The 17,186-nt window shown below is 44.0% G+C and overlaps 1 protein-coding gene across 1 annotated transcript in view; it reads right to left on the bottom strand.

Annotated features, from left to right (window-relative positions):
* Positions 1-275: 275 nt before the first annotated feature.
* Positions 276-17,186, bottom strand: part of TRIM55 (tripartite motif containing 55) — a 47,096-nt gene continuing 30,185 nt past the window's right edge. The window contains 1 exon segment of the mRNA NM_001205502.2: positions 276-1,308. Coding sequence (NP_001192431.1) covers positions 1,186-1,308 — 123 coding nt within the window. The 3' untranslated portion in view covers positions 276-1,185.

Genomic DNA, 17,186 nt, shown 5'->3' with positions numbered 1-17,186 from the left:
ACCTCATTTATGTCTATGCCAACACTAATCTCTTTAATTCTTAGGAATATAAACTATCTCTATGCACTTCTAAAATCAAACAGTACCCCTAATACAGTTTATAATGCACTTGCCTTTGGTAGTTTAATTATAACTTTAAAATTTCAATTGAGTGTTTAATATTTCAAAATCAATTTGGATGTATGAAGATGCTTATTCCCTTGAGACCCTTTAGATTCACTTGACTAATGGATTAATACAATGATATGAACACAATAAATCACTGTAAGACTAAGTTGTTAAAAACAGCATTTATTTAAGAGTTCATACAGAGTGAAGTTAAAACTTAACTTTACAAAACTTATGTTTTGAATGAGGTGTTATGGGGGGACAACACATGATTTAAATACATATATATGTACATGTGTAATGTGTATTGTGTGTGTGTGTATATATATATTTAAATACATGCAGTTGCTCTATAGTTCAGATTGGTGCCTCAGTGGATACATGAGACAGTAGACAGTTCCTGTTGAAAAGTCTTTTTCAGGTAAAGTATGTGATATCTGCATATTTGAAACTAAGATTAGAAAAATGTCACAAGAAATGTCCTTGGCCTTTGCCTTCTGGACTAGGAAAGTGTCACCAGAGACAAAGAACATTTCTGGATATCCATCCAGCGACATCTGTTGTGGAAAAGAGAAAAGCTTTGTGAAGCATCTCATATCTTTGGTCAATGATTTACCTTTTGTCCATATATTGATAAATCGGTCACTTCTGAATTAACACTGAATTTCACTGACCACCTGCACTGTTAAAGAGGAAAGAGAGTAAGAGCTACTATGACATCAGAACAATAGCCAGTGCCTATTAGAGACGAGTGTAGTGCCCACTTTTTTCAACACTTGCCACTTGTTACTGATGTACACACACACATACCACACCTACACACCCTTCATAACATTTCCCACACAATAAAAAATTTGCGTAAGATCAAGTTCCTTTTTTCCCCAGTGCTTTTCTGCAACTTTCTTCTCAGAGCATTGTTCTCCCTCAATGTGTTAGCTAAGTCATCTGGAATTAAAGGGTATTTTTGGTAGAAATGCCATTCAGAGGTCCCTTTATATGATTCTAGTTTCATCTGGGTCCCTGCTGCCTGTGAATATCTCAGCCAGGCAGGCAGAGGCGCAGCAGTTGGAATGAGAGTCATTCGCTGAGGGAGTTCAACCAGGAAAAGGAGAAGACATGGCGAGCTGGCTCAGAATCAGCTCCATTCCCACTCCCTGAGGCAGCAGCCTGTCTCTGGAGGGGAGGGTTCTCAAATCCAGCCTGCAACAGAAGAGAACCTTCGTCAGAGGCAAAAGAGGCCAGTCCTTTCCAAGTTGGTCCAGTCCCTCTTCTACCGAGGAGAAAAGGTAATAATAATTATATAGGACATAATTATTATTAGGGATGGAGAGCAAGCTCAGGTTATCTTGGCTGTGGCCAAGAGCCATGAAAGGATTTCACACGCAGGGATAAAAGTATGCATGCAGTGGAGGAAAGTTCTAGGGAAAGAGTATAGGCTATTCTACTTTTTTTTAAGTCGACCTGTATATCATTTACTGAGATGAAAATCACATTAAAACTAACAGGAGTTTGGATTTAGAAAAGTCTAAGATAAAATCCTAAATGACTTTGCTACATCACATGACATAATCTCTCCACTGCTAAATTAAGAATTTCTAAAAGCATGTGAAAAATATATAAGCAAATTTTGCAAAACTGTAGGTTTTGAGAAAGGATTCATTTCTCTAGGCAATAAAATCTAGTAACATAAACATTTCTAGTGAGGTATCTTTTATAGATACCAGACAAATCATAGGTTATGATTTTGAATCTAATCTCAAAAGTGAAATGTATTTATGATGCTTTGAGTTTAAAAAATAAAAGTTTAGTAGAATCAGGGACACTCATAAAGAAGTCTTGCTGAAATGCAATGTGTTGTAAAAACACAAACTCCTTACGTGGAAGGTATGACACACACAGTTCTTCCTAGGAGAAACACCGAACATAGACTAACATATTCTGATGACGTCACTGGTAAAGTTATCCTGTGAGATTAGAAGGCTGCTGATACCAAAGCAATGAAGTAGGCACATGCATTCAACCCAGACGCCCAGGGTGATTTTTTGAAGCTGCTATATGATTGGATAACAACCGGCACAGGCAAAGCAGGACTTCAGTGAGTGTGTAGTTTTGTTGCCACTCAAAACAGTTTCAAGTGAAAAATGAGCACTTGTCCTACACTTTACCCGATTTCGCCCTAAGTATGTATTTGGGGGTAATGTTTCAAGTTCAGTAAAATTATCCCAAGTCCTTATGGCCTTAGGATTACCCTTCCCCCTGCCATGTTACTCCCTGATAAAAAGTTAAGAGGGGCCATGAAATCATATTAGCCATGGAATCATATTATTTTTATTAGAATAAAACTGAAGCAGGTAGTTTTCTGTAAAGGAATAGCTGAGACATCAAGTGTGACTGGGCTTCTTTTTAAAAAGGCTGTTATTAGATTCTGTTGGTAACAGGCTAGCTACCTGAATGTCCTTGAAGTTAAGGTGGAATAAACATCATCTTGACAGAGGTCCATCTAGTCAAAGCTATGGTTTTTCCAGTAGTCATATATGGATGTCAGAGTTGGACTATAAAGAACGCTGAGCACCGAAGAATTGCTGCTTTTGAACTGTGGACTGCAAGGAGATCCAACCAGTCAATCCTAAAGGAAATCAGTCCTGAATATTCACTGGAAGGACTGATACAGAAGCTGAAACTCCAATACTTTGGCCACCTGATGTGAAGAACTGACTCATTGGAGAAGACCCTGATGCTGGGAAAGATTGAGGGCAGGAGGAGGAGGGGACAACAGAGGATGAGATGGTTGGATGGCATCGCTGATGCGATGGACATGAGTTTGAGTAAACTCCAGGAGTTGGTGATGGACAGGGAGGCCCGGTGTGCTGCAGTCCATGGGGTCGAAAAGAGTCAGACACAACTGAGCCACTGAACTGACAGAGCCTGTTTATGCACACCAAACTCTTCTCGTCCCCATCAGAGTCACCTTACTCTCATGAATCCTAACAAAAAACCCAAGTGATCTGAGCACATCATTGATATGTAAAGAAAGCACTTTTCCTAGCCATTTTGTATGCGCAAACAGTGAATTCTACATAGATGAACAGACCATCAGGCTTCACTGTGTAGCCTCTTTTTTTGAAGACAACTTCTAATCTAGAGGAAACTTCTGTGACAGTTTTCCTGAAATATCTAAAGGGTGAAACTAGTTGCGTAAGGTATAGTCTGTGTGGGATAGAATCTTTGTGACACTGCTGGAGGTGTGCAAGCTATTTCAATGGCTTTTGGAATTTGTATTTCTGTGCTTTTTTATATTCAAGATTAAAATCTGTGTGTTAGTCATGTCCAACTCTGCAATCCCATGGACTTTAGTCCACCAGGCTCCTCTGTCCATGGAATTTCCCAGGCAAGAATACTGGAGTGGGTTGCCATGTCCTTCTCCAGGGGATCTTCCTGACCCATGGATTGAACCAGGCAGGTTCACACCTGATCTGAACTCAGGTCTCCTGCATTGCAGGCAGATTCTTTACCATTTGAGCTACCCGGGAAGCCCAATGGAAAACCTATCTTCCATTTAAAATGTTTTGGCAGTTAATAGCCTACAGCCTTCAAAACTTAGTATCAAATAGTTTGGGTTTTCTGCTTTAACACCCTCACATTTCAGTCAGTTATTAGATTTTTCCTTCTAACAATATGGACAAATGCTATCTTTCAGAGAAGAAAGGCTGGTGCCAGAGTGGGGGCCAAGAGCAGAGATTATTCTGAGTATCTGTAGGTGACTACACTGTCTCCTTGGTCTTATTTATGTGAACTTGAGGATCCCTAACCATCTCAGCAAGGAAGTTTTATGCAAAGAGGCTGAGTCTGGTTTCGAATCCCAGAATAACAATTCATTAGCAGTATGACTCAGGCAAGACACTTAACCTCTCTGAGCCTTTTTTCTTCTCTTCTGTAAAACAGAGATGACACCCTATAACCTGCCTGCAAATGCAGGAGACATAAGAGACATGGGTTCAATCCCTGGGTCAGGAAATCCCCTAGAGGAGGGCATGGCAACCCACTCCAGTATTCTTGCTTGGAGAATCCCCATGGACAGAGGAGCCTGGCAGGCCACGGTCCATACATCACAAAGAGTTGGACATGACTGAAGTGACTTAGCACTCATGCACCCTATCCCACAAGGCTGTCATAAGGACTGAATAAATAATGTACCTAAAGCACTTGCCGGAGAAGGCAATGGCACCCCACTCCAGTACTCTTGCCTGGAAAATCCCATGGACGGAGGAGCCTGGTAGGCTGCAGTCCATGGGGTCGCTAAGAGTTGGACTCGCTAAGAGCGACTTCACTTTCACTTTTCACTTTCATGCATTGGAGAAGGAAATGGCAACCCACTCCAGTGTTCTTGCCTGGAGAATCCCAGGGACGGGCGAGCCTGGTGGGCTGCCGTCTATGGGGTCACACAGAGTCGGACACGACTGAAGCGACTTAGCAGCAGCACTTGTATGTGACTTACTTATATTAAGTGCTTCATAAATGTCCATCTCCTCCCTTCCTTCCTTTCTTCTTTTTCATATTAGTGAAGAGGCTCCTCTGCCAGGCAGAATCACCTGGGGACTATTTGTGAGGAATGATATACAACAGCCAGGACCCTCAGTAAAGAAAGACAGTTGTATTGGGGATGTTCATCTTTTCAGAACTGGACATCATGTATGTTTCAATTCTTTTAGCATGTTGTAATCATGACTATCCATCACCCAGTCCAGTGTATCTCCATGTGGCCCGACTTTAAATATGCCTCTCTCATAAAGGAAGAATGAGTTAAAATTTTAGAAATCTTTCTATAAGCACAGTCTATTCAATCAGAGGTTCTTCCCGGGTGACGCCAGTGGTAAAAGAACCTGTGTGCCAATGCAGGAGATGGAAGAGACACAGGTTTGATCCCTGTGTTGGGAAGATCTCCTGGAGGAGGGCACCGCAACCCACTCCAATATTCTTGCCTGGAAAATCCCATGGACAGAAGGGCCTGGCAGGCTACAGTCCATGGAGTCACAGAGAGTTGGACATGACTGAGCACACATGCACGCATTCAATCATAAGCAGACATTTTCCCTACAGCCTTCCCCAAGAGAACTTTATATATGCATTCTTTTCAATAGTTTTCCAAATGCTGGCTCTCCTTCATCACAGGAAGTGCTATTTCTTAGGAATACTGATGTCCCATGAATCTGAACAAAGGACAGAGAATGATAAGCACTGATCTTCTCTACCTGCTTTTGAGTTTGTCCGAGTTGGAGTTTGGTCCAAGGGGCATGACCAAGGGAAGAAAGGATTGTTCATCCCGTATTATTTCTAAATTTCACACATTTTCCTCAGGTAACAAATGAACAAACCTACAACCATCATTTAACACTGCTCTGTCAGCACAGGGCTTCAGATAAGTTAAGAAGTGTGAGTTTTAGTAATAAAATAAAACCAGGAGATAGAATAGGGAGGCAGACTTTGCCATCTCAACTGTGAGACCAGTTCAGTCAAGATCCATAGAAGACCAGCAGAAGGGGGTGACACACCTTTGCTCAAAGGAAAGACTATTTTTGTCAGATGAACTTGACCAGAAATTCTGGGTATTCATGAAGCAGACTCAGTCAGAAACATAAAACCTTTTATTTGCCTTTGATTTCGTTGCTGCTGCTACCAAATGTCCTTTAAAAGGGAATGAATGCAATGTCAGATTATGGTACTAGAGTGTCTTTTCCCTGCACAGAAGGGGAGGGTCATGAGAGGCGCTTTTACTCAGGGCTGAGTGATGTGTGGGCAGCATCCTTCTCATGTTATCATCTAGCGCCATTTCTTGCTGATGGAGATGGAGGAGCATGCATTCTGCCAGAGGCTTGTGGCCAATCTGTTCCTGAGTGCAGAACAGTTCCAGGCTATGGCCAGTGTTGGCTTGGCCTGAACTGTGCATGGTACTTTGACAAAGACTTTAATTAGTTGCAGACATCAAGAATCAGGTGCAAGAACATGGAGAAAAAGAATCTCTTGTCACTGTTGGTGGGAATGTAAAATGGTATAACAGAGCATCGCAGTTCCTCAAAATTTGAACATGGAATTGCTATACAATCCAGCAATTCCATGTTTGGGTATATACCCCAAAGATCTGAAGGCAAGAACTCACACAGATATTTGTACACTTATGTTTACAGTGGCACTATCAGAACATCTAAGAGGAAGCAACTTGAGTGTCCATCAATGGGTAAATAAACAAAATGTGGCATATACACAGAATGGGATAGTGTTGTTGTTGTTCAGTCTCTCAGTCATGTCTGACTCTTTGCAACCCCACAGACTGCAGCATGCCAGGCTTCCCTGTCCTTCATCATCTTCCGGAGCTTGCTCAAACTCATGTCCATTGAGTCGGTGATGCTATCCAACCATCTCATCCTCTGTCACCTCCTTCTCCTCCTGCCCTCAATCTTTCCCAGAATCAGGGTCTTTTCCAATGAGTTGGTTCTTTGCATCAGGTGACCAAAGTATTGGCGCTTCAGCATCAGGCTTCCAATGAATATTCAGGGTTGATTTCCTTTAGGATTGACTGTTTTGATCTCCTTGCAGTCCAAGGGACTCTCAAGAGTCTTCTCCAACACTACTCAATCTTAAAGGAAATTCTGACACCTGCTGCAACAGGGGTGAACCTTGAGGATGTTATGCTAAGTAAAATAAGCAAGTCACTAAAAGATACAGTACCATCCCACTATCTAGAGTCATCAAATTCATACAAACAGAAAGTAGAATGGTGCTTGCCAAGGGCTGCACCAATGGAAAGAGGTTGTTTAATGTGTAGAGTTTCAGTTGCAAGTGAAAAAGTTCTGGAGATTGGTTGCCTAATAGTGGGAGTTTACTTAGTGATACTGGGCTTCCCAGGTGGTTCAGTGGTAAAGAATCTGTCTGCCAATGCAGGAGATGCAGATTCGATGCCTGGGTTGGGAAGATCCCCGGGAGAAGCCAATGGCAATCCATCCAGTATTCTTGCCTGAGAAATCCCATGGACAGAGGAGCCTGGTGAGCTACAGTCCATGGGGTCACAGAAAAGACAGACACGACTTAGTGACTGAGCATGAGTGCCTTTACCTACAGGCAGCTTGGCCCACTTGATTGAACAAAACCAGACAGATGCTTTCCTGATATTTACGCTGGCATAAGTCAGGGTAGCCATGTTAATAAGAGGAATTACTTTTTGCTGACCTAAAATAAAAGAGTGAGCTGTGCCAGGTCACGTAACGAGCGACCAGTGCCCTCGGGCTGCCTCTCAGCTTCCCAGGGCCTCTGTAAGGTACCAGCCTTGGCCCTTCTCCAAATGGCCAGCTTCTGTAGCACCCACGATTCTGATCCGTTACCTTGTACCTGTCCCGGGTTCCATTCCCTCAGGCATATCCAAGTGATACTAACTGATCAGATGAATTGCAACCAAGAGATTAATGGATGCTGACAGCTTCAGGTCCAGTCCTGCCATTTACCACTTTACCTAGAAATTGTCCTGCCTAACCCTGCGGGCTGGCTGCTATATGTATGTCAGTCACATGCCTGGCTAGGAAGGGGAGGGGGGCTGGCAGTGAGGAAACTGTGTCCAGACCCCACCCTTGGACCATCCCCTCCACTCAGCCGCTTCGAATGGCAATCACAGATTCTACCTGACGAAAGGGTCTGGTTACCACTGCATGTTAAAAGCCAGTCTTTCTGGGCCAATCCAAAGGAAGCTTTGGCCTTCTACAGTGAAAGCCACTTGCCTTAAAACAATGAGGGTGGGAAAGGTAAGGCTTGACTGGAGGCTGCTGGGTGGGTGACCACTAGGGTCTGTCCTGCACCTGCTGGGCTGAGTCAGAGAGTCAGTGCCAGATGCTGGAAACAGGTGTAAGGGGGAATGCTGAGGGCAGGGTCAGAATGTTTATTCAGAAAGACTAAACCCAAGCACTGGCTGCTCCCTACTCAGCATTCCTGAACCTCGGGCCTCAGATAGCTTAAGCATCATGGATTCCAGGACAGCCAAGAGCCTGGGCCAGTCATCAAGGCCTGGGCAGTGCTTGGGGCCTGGTCTGTGACTCACAGCCAAGAGCCTGAGCCCCGGAAACTCAGTTGGGCAGGTCTATCCTGGGCATTTCCATCACAGGGATACAGTCTGTACTGCTCAGTGGCAGAGCAACTGAGGTATGTCAGGACTGCAGCACAGAGTTGTGAAAATACAGCACATTCTCAGTGGATGCTTGAGGAAGGGTGAAGAAGACACCCTCCCCTCCAACACAAGGAGCCATGGAAAGAAAACATTCACTAAAGGGCATTTTCCCCCGTAGGAGAATTTACAGCTGTGAGCACTGAGGGATGGAAGGGAGGGATGGAGCTGATCTGGGGGCTTCACCGCCTGTAGCTGCCTCCCTCTTGCTCAGTTAGGGAAGATCAGAAACCAGGCCTACGAAACAAGAAGAAATTAAATTCACTCCTTTTTCTTAACCTGGAAGAAGACATCTGGTGTACTGACTTTGTAGGGCCTCTAGGAATAGAAGGAGTTGGGCTGGGGAGCAGGAAGGAGAAGTGAAAATGTCGATGTCACAGTTTTGCAGACATTATCAGCAGCCTTCTTCTCAGGCATGGACCCGCCATTATGTGTCCAGCAGAGTGTGGGTGCATGTTCTCAGCCTTTCTGAAAGGAGAGCTTTATTACAAAGGATGCTAATTAGATTATCAATTCCTCACTGATAGGACTTCTTTGCCTTGTGTGAGGGAAACAATAGGTTTTCCTCAAGAGCAGAGCCATGGGAGGTCGATGGTATTGTTATGCCCAGTTCATGGAGGAGAAAACAGGATGGCTGAGGAACTGGCTCAGAGTAACTCTAAAGTGCTGAGATCAGAACCCCAAAGGGAAAAGAGGCAGCCAGAGCTGCTGAGCATGTGCGACAGGCTGACTCCACCCCCACAAGTCAGAGACAGGGTGGGGGGTGGGGTCAGCAAATGAAGGACTGGTGTTTTCTCGCAGGGGGTGGAAGCCTAGAACTGACCTCTCTGTGCCAATGTGTCACCAGGGGTGAGTCAATGCAGAGAACCCTCGGTCACACTGTTATATCTTCAATCATATCAACCCTGATAAAGTGGGGATTCACCCACTTTCCCTAGATGTGGGTGTGACCTCCATTCTATCGCAGGCACACACTCCGTGGTGGTGGACAAGGGGTCACTGGGCACCAGGCTCCCAGCTGCTCCATAATTTGGAAAAAGTCACTCATCCTCTGTGATCCTCTACTTAAAAATGAGGAAGTTTTATAATAACTAAATCACTTTGCTGTACAGCAGACATTAACACCACTGTAAATCACTTCAATAAAACTAATTTTATGAAAAAAATAACAATATCAAATTTTAAAAATGAGGAAGTTAAAAAATTCCTTCTGTGCGGGGTTGTCGTGAGGTTTAAATGAGAGAATCTCTGTGAAAGACCTTGCACAGGATAGAGCAAGGTGCACCTTAGTTACAGCCTTTGCCACACAGCACTGGTTTTTCAGATGAACAGTGGTGGATTTGTTCTTTGCTTTGTGAGTTCTAGTGGGGAAAAGGCATTTCATGGAAATCACTGAGATGCATAAATAAAGGGAGAAAAATCCACAGGGTGTACAGCACTAATAAGGGCCTTAGGTTAAATCAGAATGACAAACATTAAAAAAACTGCAGAAGTAAAACTCAAGTAGCTTTGTCATGACAACTCCCGCAGAAAGCTCTCCCCGGTGCCTATGTCACTGTTTTCATGGAATTGTAGGACTGCAGGCACATGTTGCCAGGGGAAGTGAATTCATTACACTGCTGCTGCTGCTGCTAAGTCGCTTCAGTCGTGTCCGACTCTGTGCAACCCCATAGACGGCAGCCCACCAGGCTCCCCTGTCCCTGGGATTCTCCAGGCAAGAACACTGGAGTGGGTTGCCATTTCCTTCTCCAATGCATGAAAGTGAAGAGTGAAATTGAAGTCGCTCAGTTGTGTCCGACTCGTAGCGACCCCATGGACTCCAGCCCACCAGGCTCCTCCGTCCATGGGATTTTCCAGGCAAGAGTACTGGAGTGGGGTGCTATTGCCTTCTTCATTTATTACACTGCTCACACATAATTTACATTACATTTCCCTCTTTAAAACAGATACATCCATTTCAGCTTCCTATTAAAGTGACTTTTAGGAAGGAAGCTATTTGATCTTGAGAAATATAGCCTACAGTTTTATTACAGATTTTTTCTTTTTTCTTCTAGTGTTAGTGGCTCAGTCATGTCTCACTCTTTGCGACCCCATGGACTGTAGCCCACCAGACTACTGTGTTCATGAGATCCTCCAGGCAAGAATACTGGAGTCAGTAGCCATTCCCTTCTCCAGGAGATCTTCCCGACTCAAGGACTGATCCCAGGTCTCCCGCATTGGAGACAGATTCTTTACTGTCTAAGTCACCAGGGAAGCCCCTTCTAGAAAAGCCCCCAAACTGACACTTACTAGGATATCACTTTCCCAGCAGGGGGAAAAAAAAAGAGAAAACTGCAGTTGCAGGATACAAATGAAAAAGCAATAATAAATAGTCTCATTAAAAACTTACTTCTTTAAATAAAATCCTTCCTCTCTCCAAAATTTTTTCTATGTAAAAATGCTTGCATTTCATTATCAGAACTTCTTATAATTTCCAGGACTATTAAGTCCTGGATAATATTATGCAGTAAATGTAGGCCTGAGTGCTGATCATTTTTTCCTCTATTTGTACCAAGTGAAATTCCAGCATAGTCAGGGTGCCTGGCTTAAAAGTAATTTGATTCATAAGCTTGAATCTCCTAATTTGTATAACACAAGCAGTGCTCTCAGTAGAGATTTCTGTTTGAAAATAATTTGACACCCTGAATCCCTCAATTAAATTTAGAGAACATAGTTAAATTTTCATTCATTTCAGTTTGTTTTGGAAAATTAAATAGATCATTTCAAAGAACATAGGACCTGTAGTGAAACTCATGGGAAATCATATTCTTGGTCTACTGGTTTATTTTTTTTAAACATTCTCTGATACCTTGTGAAATTAATCTCACGAAGGATAGAAGCTTTTGCCTCAGGCATCGCTCACCACCGAGTCCCTAGTGGCAGGTGGACTTGATATTTACCCTTAAAATTGGACTGAATGATTTGGTCTCAAAGGTTATTTGCATGAAAATTATTTTATCTTTTTGCATGTGATATGTTGTGGGGACCCAGGGCTCCACATACCTGCTTTTCTTTGGAACACTGGCTACTGTTCATCCCAGTTTAAGAAAATATGGATATTTTCAAGGAGATTAAATCTTAGGTAGGGAAATTTGATAAGATCTCAGGTCTGGGGACACATGTATTGGTTTTTGAGAGTCTAGGAAATAAACCCTGGGCTTCAAGAAGAGAAGAGAATCTTGGCTAGTACCATGTAACTTTCTTCCCCCCTTCCTTTCTTCCTTCTTTACTTTCTTTCTTTCTTCTTTCCTTCCTTCTTCTAAGAAATGTTTTTTATTTTTCCCTGGAGGAGCACCTTTATAATCTCAAAGGACAACATTTATGGAACGTGGGCTGGGAACTAAGATGGCCACGGGCTGGTTTTCCTTGGAGACACTTCCTGCACTGGACTTGCCCTCCACACACTGCTTCTGCTGTTTTAGGGTAGAGAATCCAAAGGTGTGGGTCACCCACATTGTCCCCGATGCTCTGTCTCTGAAATCATGATATATTCTATTAGAAGCATCTGGCAATCCTCAGGACAGGAGGAAGGACCATCTGCACCTTCTTGTCAGTCTTTGGGTGGGGAACCTTGTCAGCCAAGAGGATAAGCCCAGGGTTGGAAGGCCCTGGCCCAAGCTGGGGGGGCCTCTGCAGTCCTGTGGAAACTGGTGTAGACAGCACAAGGAGTGAACTGGGACAGAAGCATGTCATTAAAATGTACAGACATCTTAGCTCATAAAGCAATTTACATCTACACTAAAAATAGGGCCCCAAAGACCTTAATCATCAGATTGTAAAGTTGAGCCTAGTCACTTAAAAGCAGCAGGCGCCTCGGCTGTCAAGACCTTGCTCTGCTAGGCCTTGTTGGTGGCTGTGGGAGGAAGGGGAGACAGGTGTGCTGGATTTAGGCTGTGAGTCTTCCCATGGCCAGCTGTTTGGAACAGGTGAAGCTTTGTCCTCCTCCAGGCTACCCCCATCTGCCCTCTAACTTTTCTACCCTACCTTAAAGAACAGTATATGTGAACCCATTCAAGCAGGCAGACACAGAGAGTTATTTTTTTAACACTTTCCTTGGGATAAACTCTTCGAGAAAATATAACAATGCTAATTTAGGTACCTAAACAGAGTTTCAAAACACATAAGGCAAAACTGATAGAACTGCAAAGATAAATAGACAAATCCACAATTATAGTCAGATCTCTCAAAATTCCTCTTTTAGCAGTTGATAACAGAGAAGGCAATGGCACTCCACTCCAGTACTCTTGCCTGGAAAATCCCATGGACGGAGGAGCCTGGTAGGCTGCAGTCCATGGGGTTGCTACGAGTCGGACACGACTGAGTGACTTCACTTTCACTTTTTCCTTTCATGCACTGGAGAAGGAAATGGCAACCCACTCCAGTGTTCTTGCCTGGAGAATCCCAGGGACGGGGGAGCCTGGTGGGCTGCCGTCTATGGGGTTGCACAGTCGGACACGACTGAAGCAACTCAGCAGCAGCAGCAATTGATAAAACAAGTACACAGGAAATCAATGAGGATATAATGAACCTGAACAACACTCACTGACCTGATGGACATTCATAGAACATTCCACCAGCAACAACAGAAAATACCCGGTTTTCAACTGCACATGGAACATTCACCAAGTTAGCTTAGTACATTTTAAAGATCTGGAAGCATATAGACAATATTCTCTCTCCACAATGAAATCAAACCAAAAATCAAACAGAAAGAAATCTGGAAAATCGTAATTACGGCTGATTCATGTCGTATGGCAGAAACAAGGCAACACTGTAAAGCAATTATCCTCCAATTAAAAAAGAAATCTGGAAAACCTCCATACAATGGAATACTACTCGGGAATATAAAGAAATGAGCTACTGATACATGTAACCAAATGGATGACTCAAGAACGATATGCCAAGTGAGAAAACCAGTCACAAAAGCCTATATATTGGATGTTTTCAGCTATATGATCTTCTAGAACTGGTGAAACTATAACGACCAGCAAAATAGCAGCTGGGATGCCAGAAGGAGATTACCCGCAAAGGTACATGAGGATAGAGATACTCTATAGCTTCACTGTGGCCTGTAGCCACATAATGCTACATACCTGTCAAAACCTACTGAACCTTACAATCAAAATAGGTAAATTTTTAAAAATCACACTATTTTTCATCTCTTCATTCATCTAATCTTCTATGACTACATTTACTGTGTACATTCTAAGTCCTTTGTTCTACTGGGCAATGAGGTCTAAGCACCAGTAGGTAGACTTCAGACCTGGATTTTATGGGGTTTATGGAATCTGAAAGGGTAATCACAGCTGTGTAAACATTCAGCCAAATTGGTGTCCAGGAGATGTGGAGATAGTCTGGGAATTAGGGATTTGTGTAATAGCTTCAAGGCAAGAAATACATTTGGGGAAATGCAGTGGGCTATGTGAATCTATTATTACAGTTGCCAGAATGATTTGTCAGGCCTCAATTCATAACCCTCCCAATGAAAACATCCTGAAACAATTGACAAGATTCTTGGTACCAGATTTTTCGCTCTCTGATGTTGTGCAAACAGATGAATCCTTTCATCAAGTAGTTGTTTCATTTTCTTCATGAGAAAACTGAGGCTCAAAGAAATTAAGTGCCCAGAGTTGCGACTGAACTGAAGTTCTTCCTCTTGATTTCACAGATCTTTCCTGAGCCCCAGGCCATAGCACAGTTTCTACCCAACTTGCTCGTCTATTTTCAGACTTGAGGAATGCGCGGTGGAAAGTGGATATTCTAATCTTGCAACTACAAATAGCTATGATATGGTAAAAGCTTTCAGGGTCCCTGACAACTACAGCTTCGTGCTCTGGTGAAATATGTGAGCTGTGGTTCTTTACAGAGGCAGAAATGGCAGAGATTTTAATGTCAAAAACCCCACCTTCACAGCAGCTGGCTCTCTGAATGTGTGTGTATGTGTGTGGTGGCAGCGGGGCTGGGGTCCTCTGACCTTGAGGCAGCTGCCAGGGTCCAGCTCGAGTGTCAGCCAGAGCAGCTGCCAAGTTAATCTACCAAGCAGGGAGACATTTCTCTGGACATCCCTGTTCCCATCAAGTGGTTTGGACAAATTTCTCCAACCACAGTCACTAAGCCTCACTGGGAAGGGCGAAGGGGAATGTGGAGGGGCTTTCATTGCTGCTGCTCCTGCTTCTGGGAAAATCTAATTGCCACACATTCCCGATATAAAACCCAGTTGTCCTGGTGGGTGTGGGGGTGGAACCTGTGCTAACCCTCAGGTGTAGTTAGCATATAAGCAGTGTAGGAAGAGGAGGACAATGGAGGAAGCAGAGTGGACCAGGAAATCTCCCTGGAGATGAGGCTCACAGAAGCTGCTTTTCAAGCGCAGCCGCCTGATCACAGTGCACTCCCCACTTATTATTGCCCTGTCTTCTGAGGTTGACTGGGGCATGGTGCAGTTTCTTAAAAAAATATTTAAAAATTAACACAGGAAGTAGATCAGATATAACTGCCACCAAACTCTTTGTGTTGACTGAGTGTACAACAGGCAGGGTCTAAAAGGGTGGGAACTTTAAGGGTTGATTTTGCAGCTGAAGACCAGCTAATGTATAGGACCTTTGCACAGTGTGACACAGGCCCTGAATTCAAACCTTGCTGAGCAGTTAGTTTTCTTGGAGAACCAAGGTGGAGAAGGCAACAGTGTGCCTCTGATCTAACAAAGAGCAGAATCCCGGGTCACCACCAATGCAGAGAGCCAGCGTCTGGTTTTTGCCATCACCAGTTTCTAACACATAATCTTCCCATGTCATTAGGTGAAGAGAGAATGTACATGCTACGGCATCAGAAATCACAGACAGCAAGAACAGGGTAGTTTTCACTGTGTGAATGGCCCTGAGGCAAGCATCAGGAAACATCTTCCTTCTTAAATGGATTATGGTTCTGCTGATGGGGCTCAAGTGAGTTTACAGATTAGCAAGTGAGCCTGAGATGCTTCTGTCATTCTAAGGCCACCTCATTTCCCAGGATGGGTTAAGAGAGGTAAGACCACCAGTGAATCAAGGAGAACCTGCGTGTCACATCCTAAATGTTCACGGAAAGACTAACCAAGTGTGAAATTCTACAAGCTAACCTTGCATTGCATGCCTGGTCACTCAGTCATATCTGACTCTTTGTGACCCCATGGACTGTAGCCTGCCAGGCTCCTCTGTCCAAGCAATTTTCCAGGCAAGAATACTGGAGCGCGTTGCCATTTCCTACTCCAGGGGAACTTCCCGACCCAGGGATCGAACCTGGGTCTCCTGCATTGCAGGCAGATTCTTTACCCTCTGAGCCACCAAGGAAGCCTCGTTTATCCCACAATATAATTAAATAAGAGCTGTAACCACCTTATATAGAGCCTGTTTAAATATACCAATTTATATACCTTTATCTAAATTCCGCCAACTTCTATATCTTTAAGTTTAGTTTCAATAAGGAAATTGCATTAGACAAATATCTAGTGAGTTGAGTTCTGAGGCAGTGAAGGTGAATCAGGCCTGCAAAACCTTCAGAGGGATGGGGAATCTGATGCTGTGGTGAGGTCTCTATTAATCTGTCCATACCTCCTTTCAGGCAGGGATCAAAGAGTGGTCCTCCATCATAAACAGATGTCCTTCTCTAAGTGAAAGGCTCTTTCTCAAACACCAAGAACTACCCAAGGTTCCTGGCAGTAGTGAAAGTCAATTCACCATACCCTCCACCCACAACCCCACCCCCCTGCCTCACCCTCACGACAGGCATGTGAATGACAGCATCCATGACAGGGGCTCCAATGGACAGCAGACAAGAAGCATGACTTCCCCCGCAGCCTCAGAGAAGCGTTACAAGGACATATGGCAACAAAATCCCAAACCTGAACTCTCAGAATATAAACTTAACTCTTCAGACAATTATTCAGATCCACAATTATTCAGGACATTCCAATTATGCACGGACTATTCTCTCCCTCCTCATTTGCCCCACTGAGCCCATCACTGATAACTTCCTCCCCCTGTTGTTCATCACAAATGACAGGAGGAGGAGTTATGCCCTTGAGCTGACCAAGACACTCAGAACATTCTAGAATACACAGGTTATGGCTGACTATTAGACACTGGGGTAGGTGCCACTCACACCCAGTTATAGACATAGCAGGGACCCATGGGGAGCCTACTGCCATTGCTGAGTAGACAGCTAATGAGGCAGAAAGGAGCTATGAGGGGAACTTCCAAGAGAGTCAGTGTCAACCCGGAAAAGTCAGCGAGCCAGAAATAGCTGAGCCCTTTCGGCTCTAGTCACCCTGGATCACTTCTGAGCCACAGGCACAGGGAGCTGGGTCTCAGGTCCAGCAGCGTCATTTACTCAAAACTATGTGGGGTTTAAATCTTTAAATATGACTCATGAAGCTGATAATATTCAAAAGGTTACGAAAGGAGTAAGATGATTAGTCCCTAAACCCCTTAACAGTCATCAAGAAAAGGCTTGACTATGAGACAACATACCAAAAATAATATACTGTTGGCTTTATGACTTTTCTTTGGTTCTAATTTGTTATAGCCAGTAGATTGAACATTGGCCCTCTGGCTCCTTATTCATTCAGATCTCACTTGGCCAAAATGCCCCCTTTGTGACTGCGCCTGGGCTCCCCTCTCTTAGGAGAGACACTGTGGACTCTGAGGGTGCAGAGAGAACCAGAAGTCACCTGGTCCACCTGCCCACCAAAGCAGTTACCTGCCCACCTGGGCACCTCTCTGGTGAGGCAGATGATAGGCTGCTACTGAACTGATGGAAACCTGCATAGTCCTGTATGAGGCCTTAGCTGGTCATCCATCTAAGA

This window comes from Bos taurus, chromosome 14, assembly GCF_002263795.3.
Source record: "Bos taurus isolate L1 Dominette 01449 registration number 42190680 breed Hereford chromosome 14, ARS-UCD2.0, whole genome shotgun sequence".
NCBI lineage: Eukaryota > Metazoa > Chordata > Mammalia > Artiodactyla > Bovidae > Bos > Bos taurus.
Note: the sequence above shows the minus strand (reverse complement) of the source record. Positions and strands in the feature narration are given on the sequence as shown.